This window comes from Erithacus rubecula (assembly GCF_903797595.1).
Source record: "Erithacus rubecula genome assembly, chromosome: 3".
NCBI classification, from domain to species: Eukaryota; Metazoa; Chordata; class Aves; order Passeriformes; family Muscicapidae; genus Erithacus; species Erithacus rubecula.
In genome coordinates this window covers 17,153,766-17,164,905 of record NC_136689.1, presented here as the reverse complement: position 1 = coordinate 17,164,905, position 11,140 = coordinate 17,153,766, and the positions used below count along the sequence as shown (strand labels likewise).

At 61.0% G+C, this 11,140-nt stretch overlaps 1 protein-coding gene across 1 annotated transcript; it reads left to right on the top strand.

Moving 5' to 3' along the window:
- The first annotated feature begins 8,137 nt into the window (after positions 1-8,137).
- Positions 8,138-9,508, top strand: PTF1A (pancreas associated transcription factor 1a). The gene is made up of 2 exons (XM_079302216.1): positions 8,138-8,872; positions 8,968-9,508. Exons 1-2 carry the CDS (start codon positions 8,248-8,250, stop codon positions 9,168-9,170), a joined length of 828 nt encoding a protein of 275 aa, XP_079158342.1. The 5' UTR covers positions 8,138-8,247; the 3' UTR covers positions 9,171-9,508.
- Positions 9,509-11,140: the final 1,632 nt, after the last annotated feature.

Sequence of the window (11,140 nt, the reverse complement as noted above, 5' to 3'; positions counted from 1 at the left end):
GGAGCCTCGAGCCCGGCCCTCTCCGCTGGTGTAATAATATTAACATTAAGCCCTTCTATTGACGGGTCAATTTAGAAGCTGATGAAACAGTAAACTGTTGGTGGAAACGTGGGCAGCTTTGTGCTTTGCCAAGCAGGTGCCTGGCGGTTTTAATCAAGGATTGGTAAATTTACAAGAGCGCAGTGAACGTGCCCTTCCCGGGCCATTGTGAAATTCAGGAGTGAACAAAGGAGAACGTGAATATTCACACAGTCGCTTTTCAGCGTGTGGCATTGCTTCGCGATTTTAAAGCGCTGCGCTTTTTTGTTGTTGTTGTTTTGTGTAGGAAAAAAACTACCAACACTCCTCCCCCCCGAATCAGAAAGTACCTGTTTGCGTTTTAAAGAACATGGAAATCATCCGTGAGCAACCATATAATTTGATTTGCTAAGCAATCTGCGAGGCGATTGCACATCATTTATAATGTTCATTGAGCATTTTGCTTAATTGTGTCTCTTTTTGTAAAGGAAGCACAGCCCCCTCCCGGCTGCGGCCGGCACAAGTGGCCAGATTCCCATGGATCCGCAGACAACCGCCGGCCCCGAGCGGGGCTTTTCCCAAGAGGAGCCGTCCCCCTGCGCACGTCTGGGGGGCGAGAAAAGGGCTCAGGTACGAGCTCGCTGTCTGAACCCCCTCTGCTCACAGCCCGCGGCTTCGGCAGGTGCTGCCCGTCCGGGCTGGCGGGTGCCTGGCTCGCTTCTCGCCGGGGCGGCGCGTCCCGCGGGCGGGGAGCCCCGCGATCTTTAGATGCGGGACGGGCAGCGATGACGGGAGGGGCTGATTCCCTTTGCCAGGTCCGGGAGAGGAGTTCGGAGAGACCCGAAACCGGCACCAGGAGGGAAGGAAAGACCTCTCATGCACCACTCCGCTGCGGTCCGCCCCATCCCGTTCCCCCGCACGGCTTTGCCGTAGTCGGTGGTTGCTCCGCGCACAGGGGAGCTGCTCGCAGACAGGGAGGTACCGACCGGGGAACGGCGTTTAACGGGACTGGGGCGAACCCCAGCCTTTTGGGCCCTGCACGGAGCGGCAGAAGCCAGCCGGGCTCGGCGGGAGCGCGGCTGGGGCTGGCAGCCTCTCCGCTCTCCGGCGGAGGGAAGCCGGCAGCCCGCCCGCACCTTTTGCCTGCCGCGGCCGCCCAGCCGCACCATATAATTTGATTTTCCCCTGTGCCCGCAGATCGATTGCAGCTCATTTGATACATTCAGCGGTTCCTCGGGACGGGGAGGGGGGAGAAGGGCGGGCCGGGGGAGGCGGCGGCACAAGTGTTGGGATTCCCATGGGCTGTGCCTGCTCTCCAGCTTGCCGCACTGGCACCCCGGCCCGAGCGGCCGGAGGAGGGGGGTTTGCAGACACGGTGACCTCCGCGATCTCGGTTTGAAAGAGCCTGAAAGGCGGCCCGCTATGGTGCATTACCAGCCCAGCGCCCAGGTACCGGCTCGGAGGGGAGGGCGCGCAGCCAGACCGACCCCGGCCGCAGGTGCCGCCTCCTCCGCCGGGCGGGCAGCGCCCGCGGCCGCCCCGCCGCCTTTGTGGGGCCGCGCCGCGCTCGCCCCGGGAGCGAGCCGAGGGGGGAGAGCTTTTCCCCGCCTTATTTATGGGCCTCACGTGGTGGAAGGCGAAGGGGGGGCTCGCCGCGAACTGCTCTGCTCCCTCCGCACCTCCCGGGCCAGTCTCTGCTCCAGGAAAGCCGCCCGGGTCCCGGGCACCTGCCTCCGGGGATGCATGGGCTACAAAGCCCAGGTGTGCTGCGGGCTGGTGAGGGTCTGCTGGCCCGCGGGAGGCAAACGAGCTCTCGCAGACGTCTCTGCAAAGTGGTTTTGGGTCTCCAGTACCTGGCAGCTCAGACCTGCCTGGTGCCTGGCGTGCGGAACTCTGAGCCTCGTTTTCAGACCAGAAAAGTTGTGTAAACGTTTATTGCCATGAAAAACACAATACCCCAGGGTTGCATTGAACAAAGTTTGATTCCAGTTATGCTTTCAATAAAGTGCCACTTTGTATCGTGAACTGCAGTCTTTGTGGTTTTTTTCCTCCCAAAACCTTTCCTGGTAAATAACATTCGCACAGACACTGGGCAAACTTAGTCTGCTAAAATACTCCTGTTTCCTTTCTACATCAAACATTGCAACACTGAATAAGTGCATCACGCCAAGTAGTCCCAATAGGTGAGCTGTTGAGTTTTATAATCTTGAGGGCAAAATGATCATATTTAAAATTTGCTCCACTGAAACTTTATGGACTCCAGACTTCTTGTTTAGCCAAACACTGAGTGTGGGGATGAAGACTTGAGAAGAATATTGGGTAGAGCCCGCATGGATGAAGGTGAAACTCTCCTGACTTGTCTTCCCATGCCTGTGGTATGACCCCCTTGAAGGACATTGGATCAACAATAGAAGTCAGGAGAATTATGCAGGAATATTATAGGAATAAGAGTTGGATGGGAAACCAAACAAAACTGGGCACTTCTGAGGGCCTGGGATTTTGCCTCAACTTTAGCTAACAGGGTTCGTTTTTTTGGAATATCACGTGAGTTTGGAGCTACTTCAAAAGACTCTGGACTAAATGGCACAGTGCGAGGTGAGGATCTCACCTCTAACCTGCGTCTCCCCTTCACCTCGAACTGCTGCCCCTTTAAAGCCACCTTTATCCATTTTCCGTATCCCAACTGTTGGATGAAATGTGGCAGAACGTAGAACGGGCACCTGTGGGGTTGGGGCGGCTCGGAGGCAGCTGGGGCGCGGCGGCTTCTCCCCTCGTACAGCACCCGCGGGGGCTCCGGGTGCGCGGAAAGGCAGCAAGGACGAGCGCTGCCGCCTCTCAGCTCGCTGCTCATCCCCCGGCGGAGCGGCTGAGGAGCAATGCCCGGTGCCGCGCTCCTGCGCGGGTGCCCCAGGGGAGACGCTCACCCGCCGCTGAGGCGGCCAGGCCGTGCGTGCGCGAAGGTGCTCGTGGGGATCGGGACAGACCCTTGGAGGTGCAAATCCCGCCAGGACCAGGGCTCAGCGAGGCAGTGAGCCGGGACTGGCATTCAGTCGCGCTAGTGCAGAGCATCGCAGGGGGCCGTGCGCTTTACAGACCCTCCGGGGCGGGGGACTGCCCCCGCTTCCAGTCCCAGTTCCGGCCCCAAGAGACCTTGAGGGGAAACCTATCTATCAGCGGGAAATGATTGGTGGCGGCGGGCCAGGCGCGCTTCTTGCCCTAGAGAAGAGTCTCTGTGGGCTCTCGGTGGTGCTGGGGAGCCCCGCTGACGGAGGAGATCTTTACCTTCCTCTCGAGCCAGGGCCGGACCCCATTCTTGATAAGCGCTCCGTTTACTGGCCGGGCTGAGCATCTTCCCTTCAATGCAAGGGTCGCGCCCTCTCCTTATTGCCCTGGCGAGGGACTCTGCGTGGTCCCGCGGAGTGTCGGGAGGGGTGGTGATGGGCCAGACTCCTCAGGCAGCCCTGCACGACCCCATGTCCTGCCTATCTCTGGACCTTTGGCGAGTCCTGTTTCCCGTGAAGGTGGCTGCCAGGTGGGCTTGGCGTGTGGTTATTGAGGGAAAGGCGATGCGCCTTTCGGCGTGTTGTTCGTTGTCGTCCCCGCCACCTGTCCCCTCCCCCTTAACACTCGTTAGTGCCCTCGGTAAATGGAAATAACGAAGTGTCAAGCGCTGTTCACACATTTTCATGGAGAAAGTTGTCCTTTCCGAGAGCAAAACGGGGCCAGGTGAGATATCCTTGCTGGACAAATATTGAAAGAAGGGAGTTTGCGACACAGGCCCAGGTGCAGGGTGGCGACCCAGGCTCTCCTTGTACGTATTCCTGCTTTTTCTAGATTTCCTTTTAATGTTTTAAGCAACCCGAGAGAAAACTTCCGCACTTCAGGCGGTTCCTTCGGGGACTGTACTCATTTCCCAGAGGCAAATACACAAAACTGGAATCGTTCACCTTTAAAGCCATCACCGCCGCAGAGGTGAAGGCTGAGTTCGGCACAGCGAGGGTATCGCTTCTACCGGGCGGCGCAATGGAGCGCTGAGAAGCCGGGAGCGATGTTTCATTGTCCGCGCACCCCAGCGCGCAGCAGAGCGCTAGCCGTGCCTGCCGTGGGGTTGTCCCTGCATCACTTCCCTCCCTGGGGCACTGCTCTCAAATTTTCCAACGATCTGCTGGGTCTGACAGGTTTCAAGACAAGCTCCGAGCTCCCAACAGTTTGGAAACTGTAGATTCTCAAAATATCCCTCCGCTTCCTTTTGCAACACGCTCCCTTCGACGTCGGTCCCGGCGGAGCAGCCCCTCAGGGACAGACAGACCGCACAGACTGACTTCCCAGACTACCTGCCTGAGTTTTGTGGCCCGGTGGTGTCGTGCCACCTCCACAGTGTGACATTCTCATCCTAGTGCTGCAGGGCTCACTCCGGCTGCGCGGTGCGATCGTGTGCCAGAGCGGGGAAGACTGGGATGGTAAATGAACTGGGATCCCCAGTCTCTCTCTGGGCAGATGTGCTTGGATCAACAGGAGAGATCTTCTTCTCCTCTTTCTTACCCCTTAAGACCTTCAATTAAGGCTGTCGGGAAGATGTTTCACCGCTGCCTTAACGAGAGATACTCTGGCACCTTGCCACGCTCTCGGGAGCAGGCACACACCGTGGTAAAAACGCTGGGGCAAGGCTGGTGGTAGAGTTATGGGGGAAGAGCCTGTTTGGGAGTGTCCCCTTCAGGATCTGGTGACACTTAGCCTGTCTGACCTGGGGAAACGTTACAAAGTGGGCTATGAGTGTGTAAGTGAGTCTGCGTGTCTCAAGTGGCAGCAATGGTGTCAGGGGACACTCGACATGGTTTGCTCATCGGCTTTCAAGTGTCCGGTCCAGACAGAATGTGACACGAGCAAGGACTCCCCCCCCGCATGGATGCTGACTCCTTGGACATGCAAGGGAGGGCACAGAGCCAGCTCTGTAGCCAGGAAATTCCCCCGAAATCACCTCAGTGCTGCTAGGGGTTTGCTTTCTTCATTTTCCGTGTGTTTTGCGGTAGATGTGACATGGATTTGAGAGCACGGTATATATTAGATTTATACTTGCACTTCTGGCTATGGTGCTCCCCCTGTAGCGATCATTCCCAGCGACCCTGTCCCCCGGGTGTGCACAGGCCTGGAGCCCGGCTGCTGGTGGTGACACGGAGCAGGGGCGAGGGAACCGCACCTCGGCAGAGCAGCACAGCTGTGGGACCTGCTGTGGATGAGCTGCCGGCTCCTGGGGGCCGTGGGGCTTCAGGGGTGGCCGTGGGCTCTCCCGGACTGCCCGGCCTCTGCGCCCCCTACTGCAGCCTGGGCCCGACAGGTCCCTGCCCTCCCACCATCGCCTCACACCCGCTGCTAGGGGCTCGCTAAGCATTTAGCCCACCCAGCGCTGAGAAGGGCAAAGGAGGGACAGGGATGCTCGCAGTGTAGGGGGGGCAGCGCGACCCCCCGGGGTTCCCCGAGGCGGGGAAGGGAGAACACTTCTGTTCGTGCGGTGCCGAAGCTGTGTTTGCTCTCACGAGTGGGTCTTTCGGCTCAACAGGACAGGAGCCAAGCAAGGGCGAGCGATGCCTGTACGGCTGGGAACGCCAGGGGCGACTTGGGCACCGTGCTCAGCGTCACTCGGAGCGGTCCCACCAGGTACCGGTGGGCAGCGAGCTGGGCAGCAGCCAGCCGTGTGCCCCGGCCGCACGGAATGCCAGCAGCAGCTCTGAGCGGTATGGACACGGTCACAGCCCAGGGGACCAAGGGAAGGGATTATTGCCTGCACTCGATTCTCTTGAGACCGCATCAAAGACTTGAGGGAGGATTTGGAACAGCCGGAGCAGAAAACAGTTGTGAGGGGCCAAAGCAGAGGAAGCTGGAGCAGCTGCCTGAGGAGCGAAGGCTCCGCAGGAGCGGGGCTGGCTCAGCCTGGGCCAGAGGCGGTGTCGGGGGCAGCCCGCAGCGCTGCGGGGATGGGCATCCAGCCTGGCTCTTGACAGAGGTGCGTGGTGGGAGATTGAGGGATGGCGAGTGTGAACGGGAACAGGAGTCCGGACACGCTTATCCCATTCTCCTCGAGGTCCCCTCACCTGCCCCGCGGGGGGACGTGAACCGGGAACCGCGCCGCCAGTGCATCGCCCCTCTGACGGGATACTTGGTTTCCCCTTTCCAGGACGGTGGGAGCAGTCCCACGGCCACGCGTGGGAGCGTCCCTGACTTCGCGCAGGGGTCTCCGTTTTCCCTCTCGTTTTTTTTCCCCGTGGTTCGTCTGCAGGCGGAACTTTCCAATAAGTGGTTCTTGCAAAGCTCTTTGTTCCCTCCCGTGACTCACGCGTTTCCCTGCCGTTATCACGGCGATGTCAGCGGCTTTGAAGTCGAGTCATTTATTACCTTCCCGGAGCTGGCCCTGTCTTGCTCTGCTGATAGACCCGGGTACGTTTCCACGAGGAGTTTGATCTCTGCCCGCGCTGGTGGCACGCTGGAAAGTGACTTTCGATAAACCTCGACAGACTCTGCCGGACAAACTATTGCAGCACTAATGACAGAGATAATCCTCTTCTAATCTGGCGGGTAATCCATTTCACCGCAGTGAGAATTTTTAAGGCTTTAATCAGTGAGAGTCTGTTAGAGAATTATTAACAGAGCTTCCACCGAGCGAGCTCGTCCGAAAATGGGCAGTGGGAGTGGGAAAGGGAGAACGTAACGGAGCCCGATGAGGTCAAAATCGATGCATGGCCGGGTGCAAGAGCTGACGTGATGCATTTTGATGTTGCGGTAGAACTGCCTTCAGTCCGAACGCCACGAAAAAGCCCGCGCCATCGATTCCCTCTGTGCCCGCTCTGACAGCGGCTCCGCTGGCGGCGGGGACTAGCGGTCCCGGGGGTAAGATGCGCAGGGGTCAGGAAAAGGAGGCCGTGTGAGTGCCGAGAGGCGTGCTTCGGTAGCGGCTTGCCAGGGGAGGTGCCGGGGCGGTCCGGGGCCTCTTGCCCGACGTGCGTGGCCCGCCGGTGCCGGGCGGGGGCTCTGTCGGGGTCTCTGTCGGGGGCTCTGTCGGGGCTCCGTCGGGTCCCGCCGCTCCCCCCGTTGGTGTGAGCGGTGCCGGGCGGGGTCTCTGTCGGGGGCTCTGTCGGGGGCTCTGTCGGGGGCTCTGTCGGGGTCTCTGTCGGGGGCTCTGTCGGGGCTCCGTCGGGTTCCGCCGCTCCCCCTGTTGGTGTGAGCGGTGCCGGGCGGGGTCTCTGTCGGGGGCTCTGTCGGGGGCTCTGTCGGGGCTCCGTCGGGTTCCGCCGCTCCCCCCGTTGGTGTGAGCGGTGCCGGGCGGGGTCTCTGTCGGGGGCTCTGTCGGTGGCTCTGTCGGGGGCTCTGTCGGGGGCTCTGTCGGGGGCTCTGTCGGGGGCTCTGTCGAGGTCTCTGTCGGGGTCTCTGTCGGGGTCTCTGTCGGGGGCTCTGTCGGGGGCTCTGTCGGGGCTCCGTCGGGTCCCGCGCTCCCCCCGTTGGTGTGAGCGGTGTCGGGCGGGGTCTCTGTCGGGGGCTCTGTCGGTGGCTCTGTCGGGGGCTCTGTCGGTGGCTCTGTCGGTGGCTCTGTCGGGGGCTCTGTCGGGGGCTCTGTCGGGGGCTCTGTCGGGGCTCCGTCGGGTCCCGCCGCTCCCCCCGTTGGTGTGAGCGGTGCCGGGCGGGGTCTCTGTCGGGGGCTCTGTCGGTGGCTCTGTCGGGGGCTCTGTCGGTGGCTCTGTCGGTGGCTCTGTCGGTGGCTCTGTCGGGGGCTCTGTCGGGGGCTCTGTCGGGGCTCCGTCGGGTCCCGCGCTCCCCCCGCCCGTGCGGCGGCGCCGCCCCCGGCCGCGCGCGCTGTCCCCGGCGGGCGGCCCGGCCCCCCCGGCGCGCGCTGATTGGCTGGCGGCGGCGGCCGGCGGCACGCGCCCGGGGATGTCGTTATAAGACCCCTCGCGTGCCGGCCCGCGGCGCCAGCGGCTCCGGGCGCTCCCCGGAGAGCGGCGGCGGCGGCGGCGGCCCGGCCTCGCCTCCCGCACCGCGCGGCGGGCAGGGCAGGGCAGGGGCGGCCGCCCCGCCACCGCCACCGCCACCGCCACCGCCACCGCCACCGCCACCGCCACCGCCACCGCCACCGCCACCGCCGGGGCGGCTCGGCCGGCGGGCCGGCGACAGCGGCTGCGGGCGCGTCCCGGCGGGGCTGCACCCCTGCCCAGTCCCGTCCGCTCCGGGGGCAGGAGCAGTATGGAGACTGTGCTGCTGGAGCACTTCCCCGGGGGGCTGGACTCCTTCTCCTCGCCCCCCTACTTTGACGAGGAGGACTTTTTCTCCGAGCCGCCTACACGGGACGTGCTGGGCGCGGACGTGCTGCTGGAGCCGGACGTGGATTTCCTCAGCCGGCAGCTGCAGGAGTACTACCGCGACGGCGGCGACCCCGAGGGCGGCTACCGCTGCCCGGCGCCGGCCACCGCCTTCCCGCCGTCTCCCGCCTCGCCCGGCTTCGCCTACGAGTGCTGCGGGGCGGCGGGCGCGGCGCTGCTGTCCCCCGGGGCTCGGCTCCAGGCGCTGGGCTCGGCCAAGCGGCGGCGGCGGGTGCGCTCCGAGGCGGAGCTGCAGCAGCTCCGTCAGGCCGCCAACGTGCGGGAGCGGCGGCGGATGCAGTCCATCAACGACGCCTTCGAAGGGCTGCGCTCGCACATCCCCACTCTGCCCTACGAGAAGCGCCTCTCCAAGGTGGACACGCTGCGCCTGGCCATCGGCTACATCAACTTCCTCAGCGAACTGGTGCAGTCCGACCTGCCGCTGCGCAGCGCCAGCAGCGAGAGCCCCAGCCAGCCTAAGAAAATCATCATCTGCCATCGTGGCACAAGTAAGTGGCGTCCCGGCGCGGTCCGGCACCGCGCTCCGCAGGAATGCCGGCCCCAGCAATAACCCCCTGCCTTCCTTTTCCCTCCTGCCCTCCAGGATCTCCCTCCCCGAGCGACCCCGACTACGGACTCCCCCCTCTGGCCGGTCACTCGCTGTCGTGGACTGATGAAAAGCAGCTCAAGGAACAAAACATCATCCGGACAGCCAAAGTGTGGACCCCCGAGGACCCGCGGAAGGTGAACAACAAACCCTCCGTCAACGACATAGAGAACGAGCCCCCCTTCGACTACGTGGCGTGAGGCGCCGTGCGGGTGGTCCCCGTCCCCGCCCGCTCTGTACATGCTGTATGTAGAGACCTATATTGTAAATGTAATTTAAGATTCAGACTCTAAGGGCAATCAACTTTATTTATCTATTTATTATGGAGTAGTGATAATGAGGTAGAATCATTTGTTTTGAATATATAATTTATATAATTTATCTTGATTTTTTAAAAAATATGCAATAGGTTTAATTCCACCAGCACTTTTTTTTTTTTTTTTAATAATGGAAATATGCCAGAACCTGTGAAAATAATTTATTGCCGCACGTGGACTCTCCTTGTGTTTGTTAATAATAAACCCGAATTGTACATTGCGGAGCAGTGTATTTGTAGGAAGCGGCTTCCGAGAGCCCCGCCACATCCCGAGGAATCCTTGCAGTGAAAGCCGGCACCGGTCTCCAGGCGGGGTGAGCCCCGACACCCGGTGGCACCCTCGGCCCAGATGCTGGCCCTACTCTGCCCCATCTCTGGCTCGGTGCCACTCTTATAGCGCCGGGGGGGACAGGGACGGGCGGGAACACACTTTCGCCCTCTCTCCACCCCTTTTGACGTCCTCTCCTGAAGTGCTTCCAAGTGATGTCTTTGTCTATCTCTAGAAGGTCCCCTCCTCTCAGTGTCTCAGCACTGCCTGTGGTTTCCAGCTGGGAGATCCGAGCCGCCAAACACAAACCTTGCGGGGTTGTGTGTCCCCTGCCCTGTACCCCCGACCATGCGAATGGGCGCTATCCGGACCCGCACAAAGCTGTTCCTGAAAGTTGCTGGGGAGGGAAGGACGAGGGTGGGGGCCGGGCAGGCTTGCGGCTCTGCCTGCTGCCCCCAGCCTTCCGCGGTTCTCCCTCCGGCCGCGCCTGGGAAACAGCCCCCCGCTCCTCGCCCTGGAGATGCCGCTGGCGGCGGGAGGGATACGGGGATGGCAAAACCATCGTGCAACTGGTGGTAGAATGGCTCTGGTAACCCCAGCTCAGCGTGCCCGGCTGCGGAAGGGACGGCTGGGCTGCACCTGCCCGGGGGCGAGGGGTGGGGGCGGCAGGGGCCGGTCGGGCCGGGGGCTGCGAGTGCTCCCGGCGGGAGCGGGGGGGCGGCCCCGGGCTGGGGCGGGGGGCTCGGCCCGACGCCGCAGGTGCTGATTTTCCCGTGGCACCCGCGGCTCAGCCCCGACGGCTCAGCCCCCGGCAGAGTCCCAGATGCCCAGGCCGGCCTGCGGCCGGGGCAGAGCTGTCCCCGCGCGGTGCCCAGGCGGATGGGAACGGCCCGGGTGAGCCAGGGTATAATTATAACTCATAATATACCGTACATCTCTCCCTCTCCTTCCTTTTTTTTTTTTTTTTTTTTTTTTTTTTTCCCTCAAAACTGCCGCAAAGTGGGAGCAATATGTTGCATGCATGCTAATTGCATTAACCTAGTTAAACACATTTAGTTCCCTAGCGCGGACGGCATGGATCTATTCCAATAGCAATTAGAGGAGCTACTTACATACACAAACACGCCAGGGCGGGGGCTGGATGGGGGGTCATTGCTTATTTATTTGCTCACTTTTCGAGCCATTCCGAGCTGCGGCGGCCTGACCGTCCCGCGACAGGCGGGCAGCACCGGTGTCATTGAACTTAAACGGGGCTCTTTGAGAGAAAAAGAGCCGACCTATAATTCGATCTTGTCCTGTATTAGGACCTCATTAAACACAGAAAGTCGCTTTTTCACAAATGCTTCCATCAGGCATGTAATCTCATTACACTCATTAGAAAGTCAAATGTTAGTCGGACTTCAGTTTAATTATAAGTTATGGAAGTGTTGTACCGTTTCCTTCTGTGTATAGCCTCGTTCGTCTCAATTGGCTTTGGTGATGCGATCCCCCACAATTAAAACACTACAATCATTGTTATGTGGCACCTTTTCTTTGGCGTGCCACTTTTTTGTGATTCAATGCTTCAACACATCCTTTAGTATGGT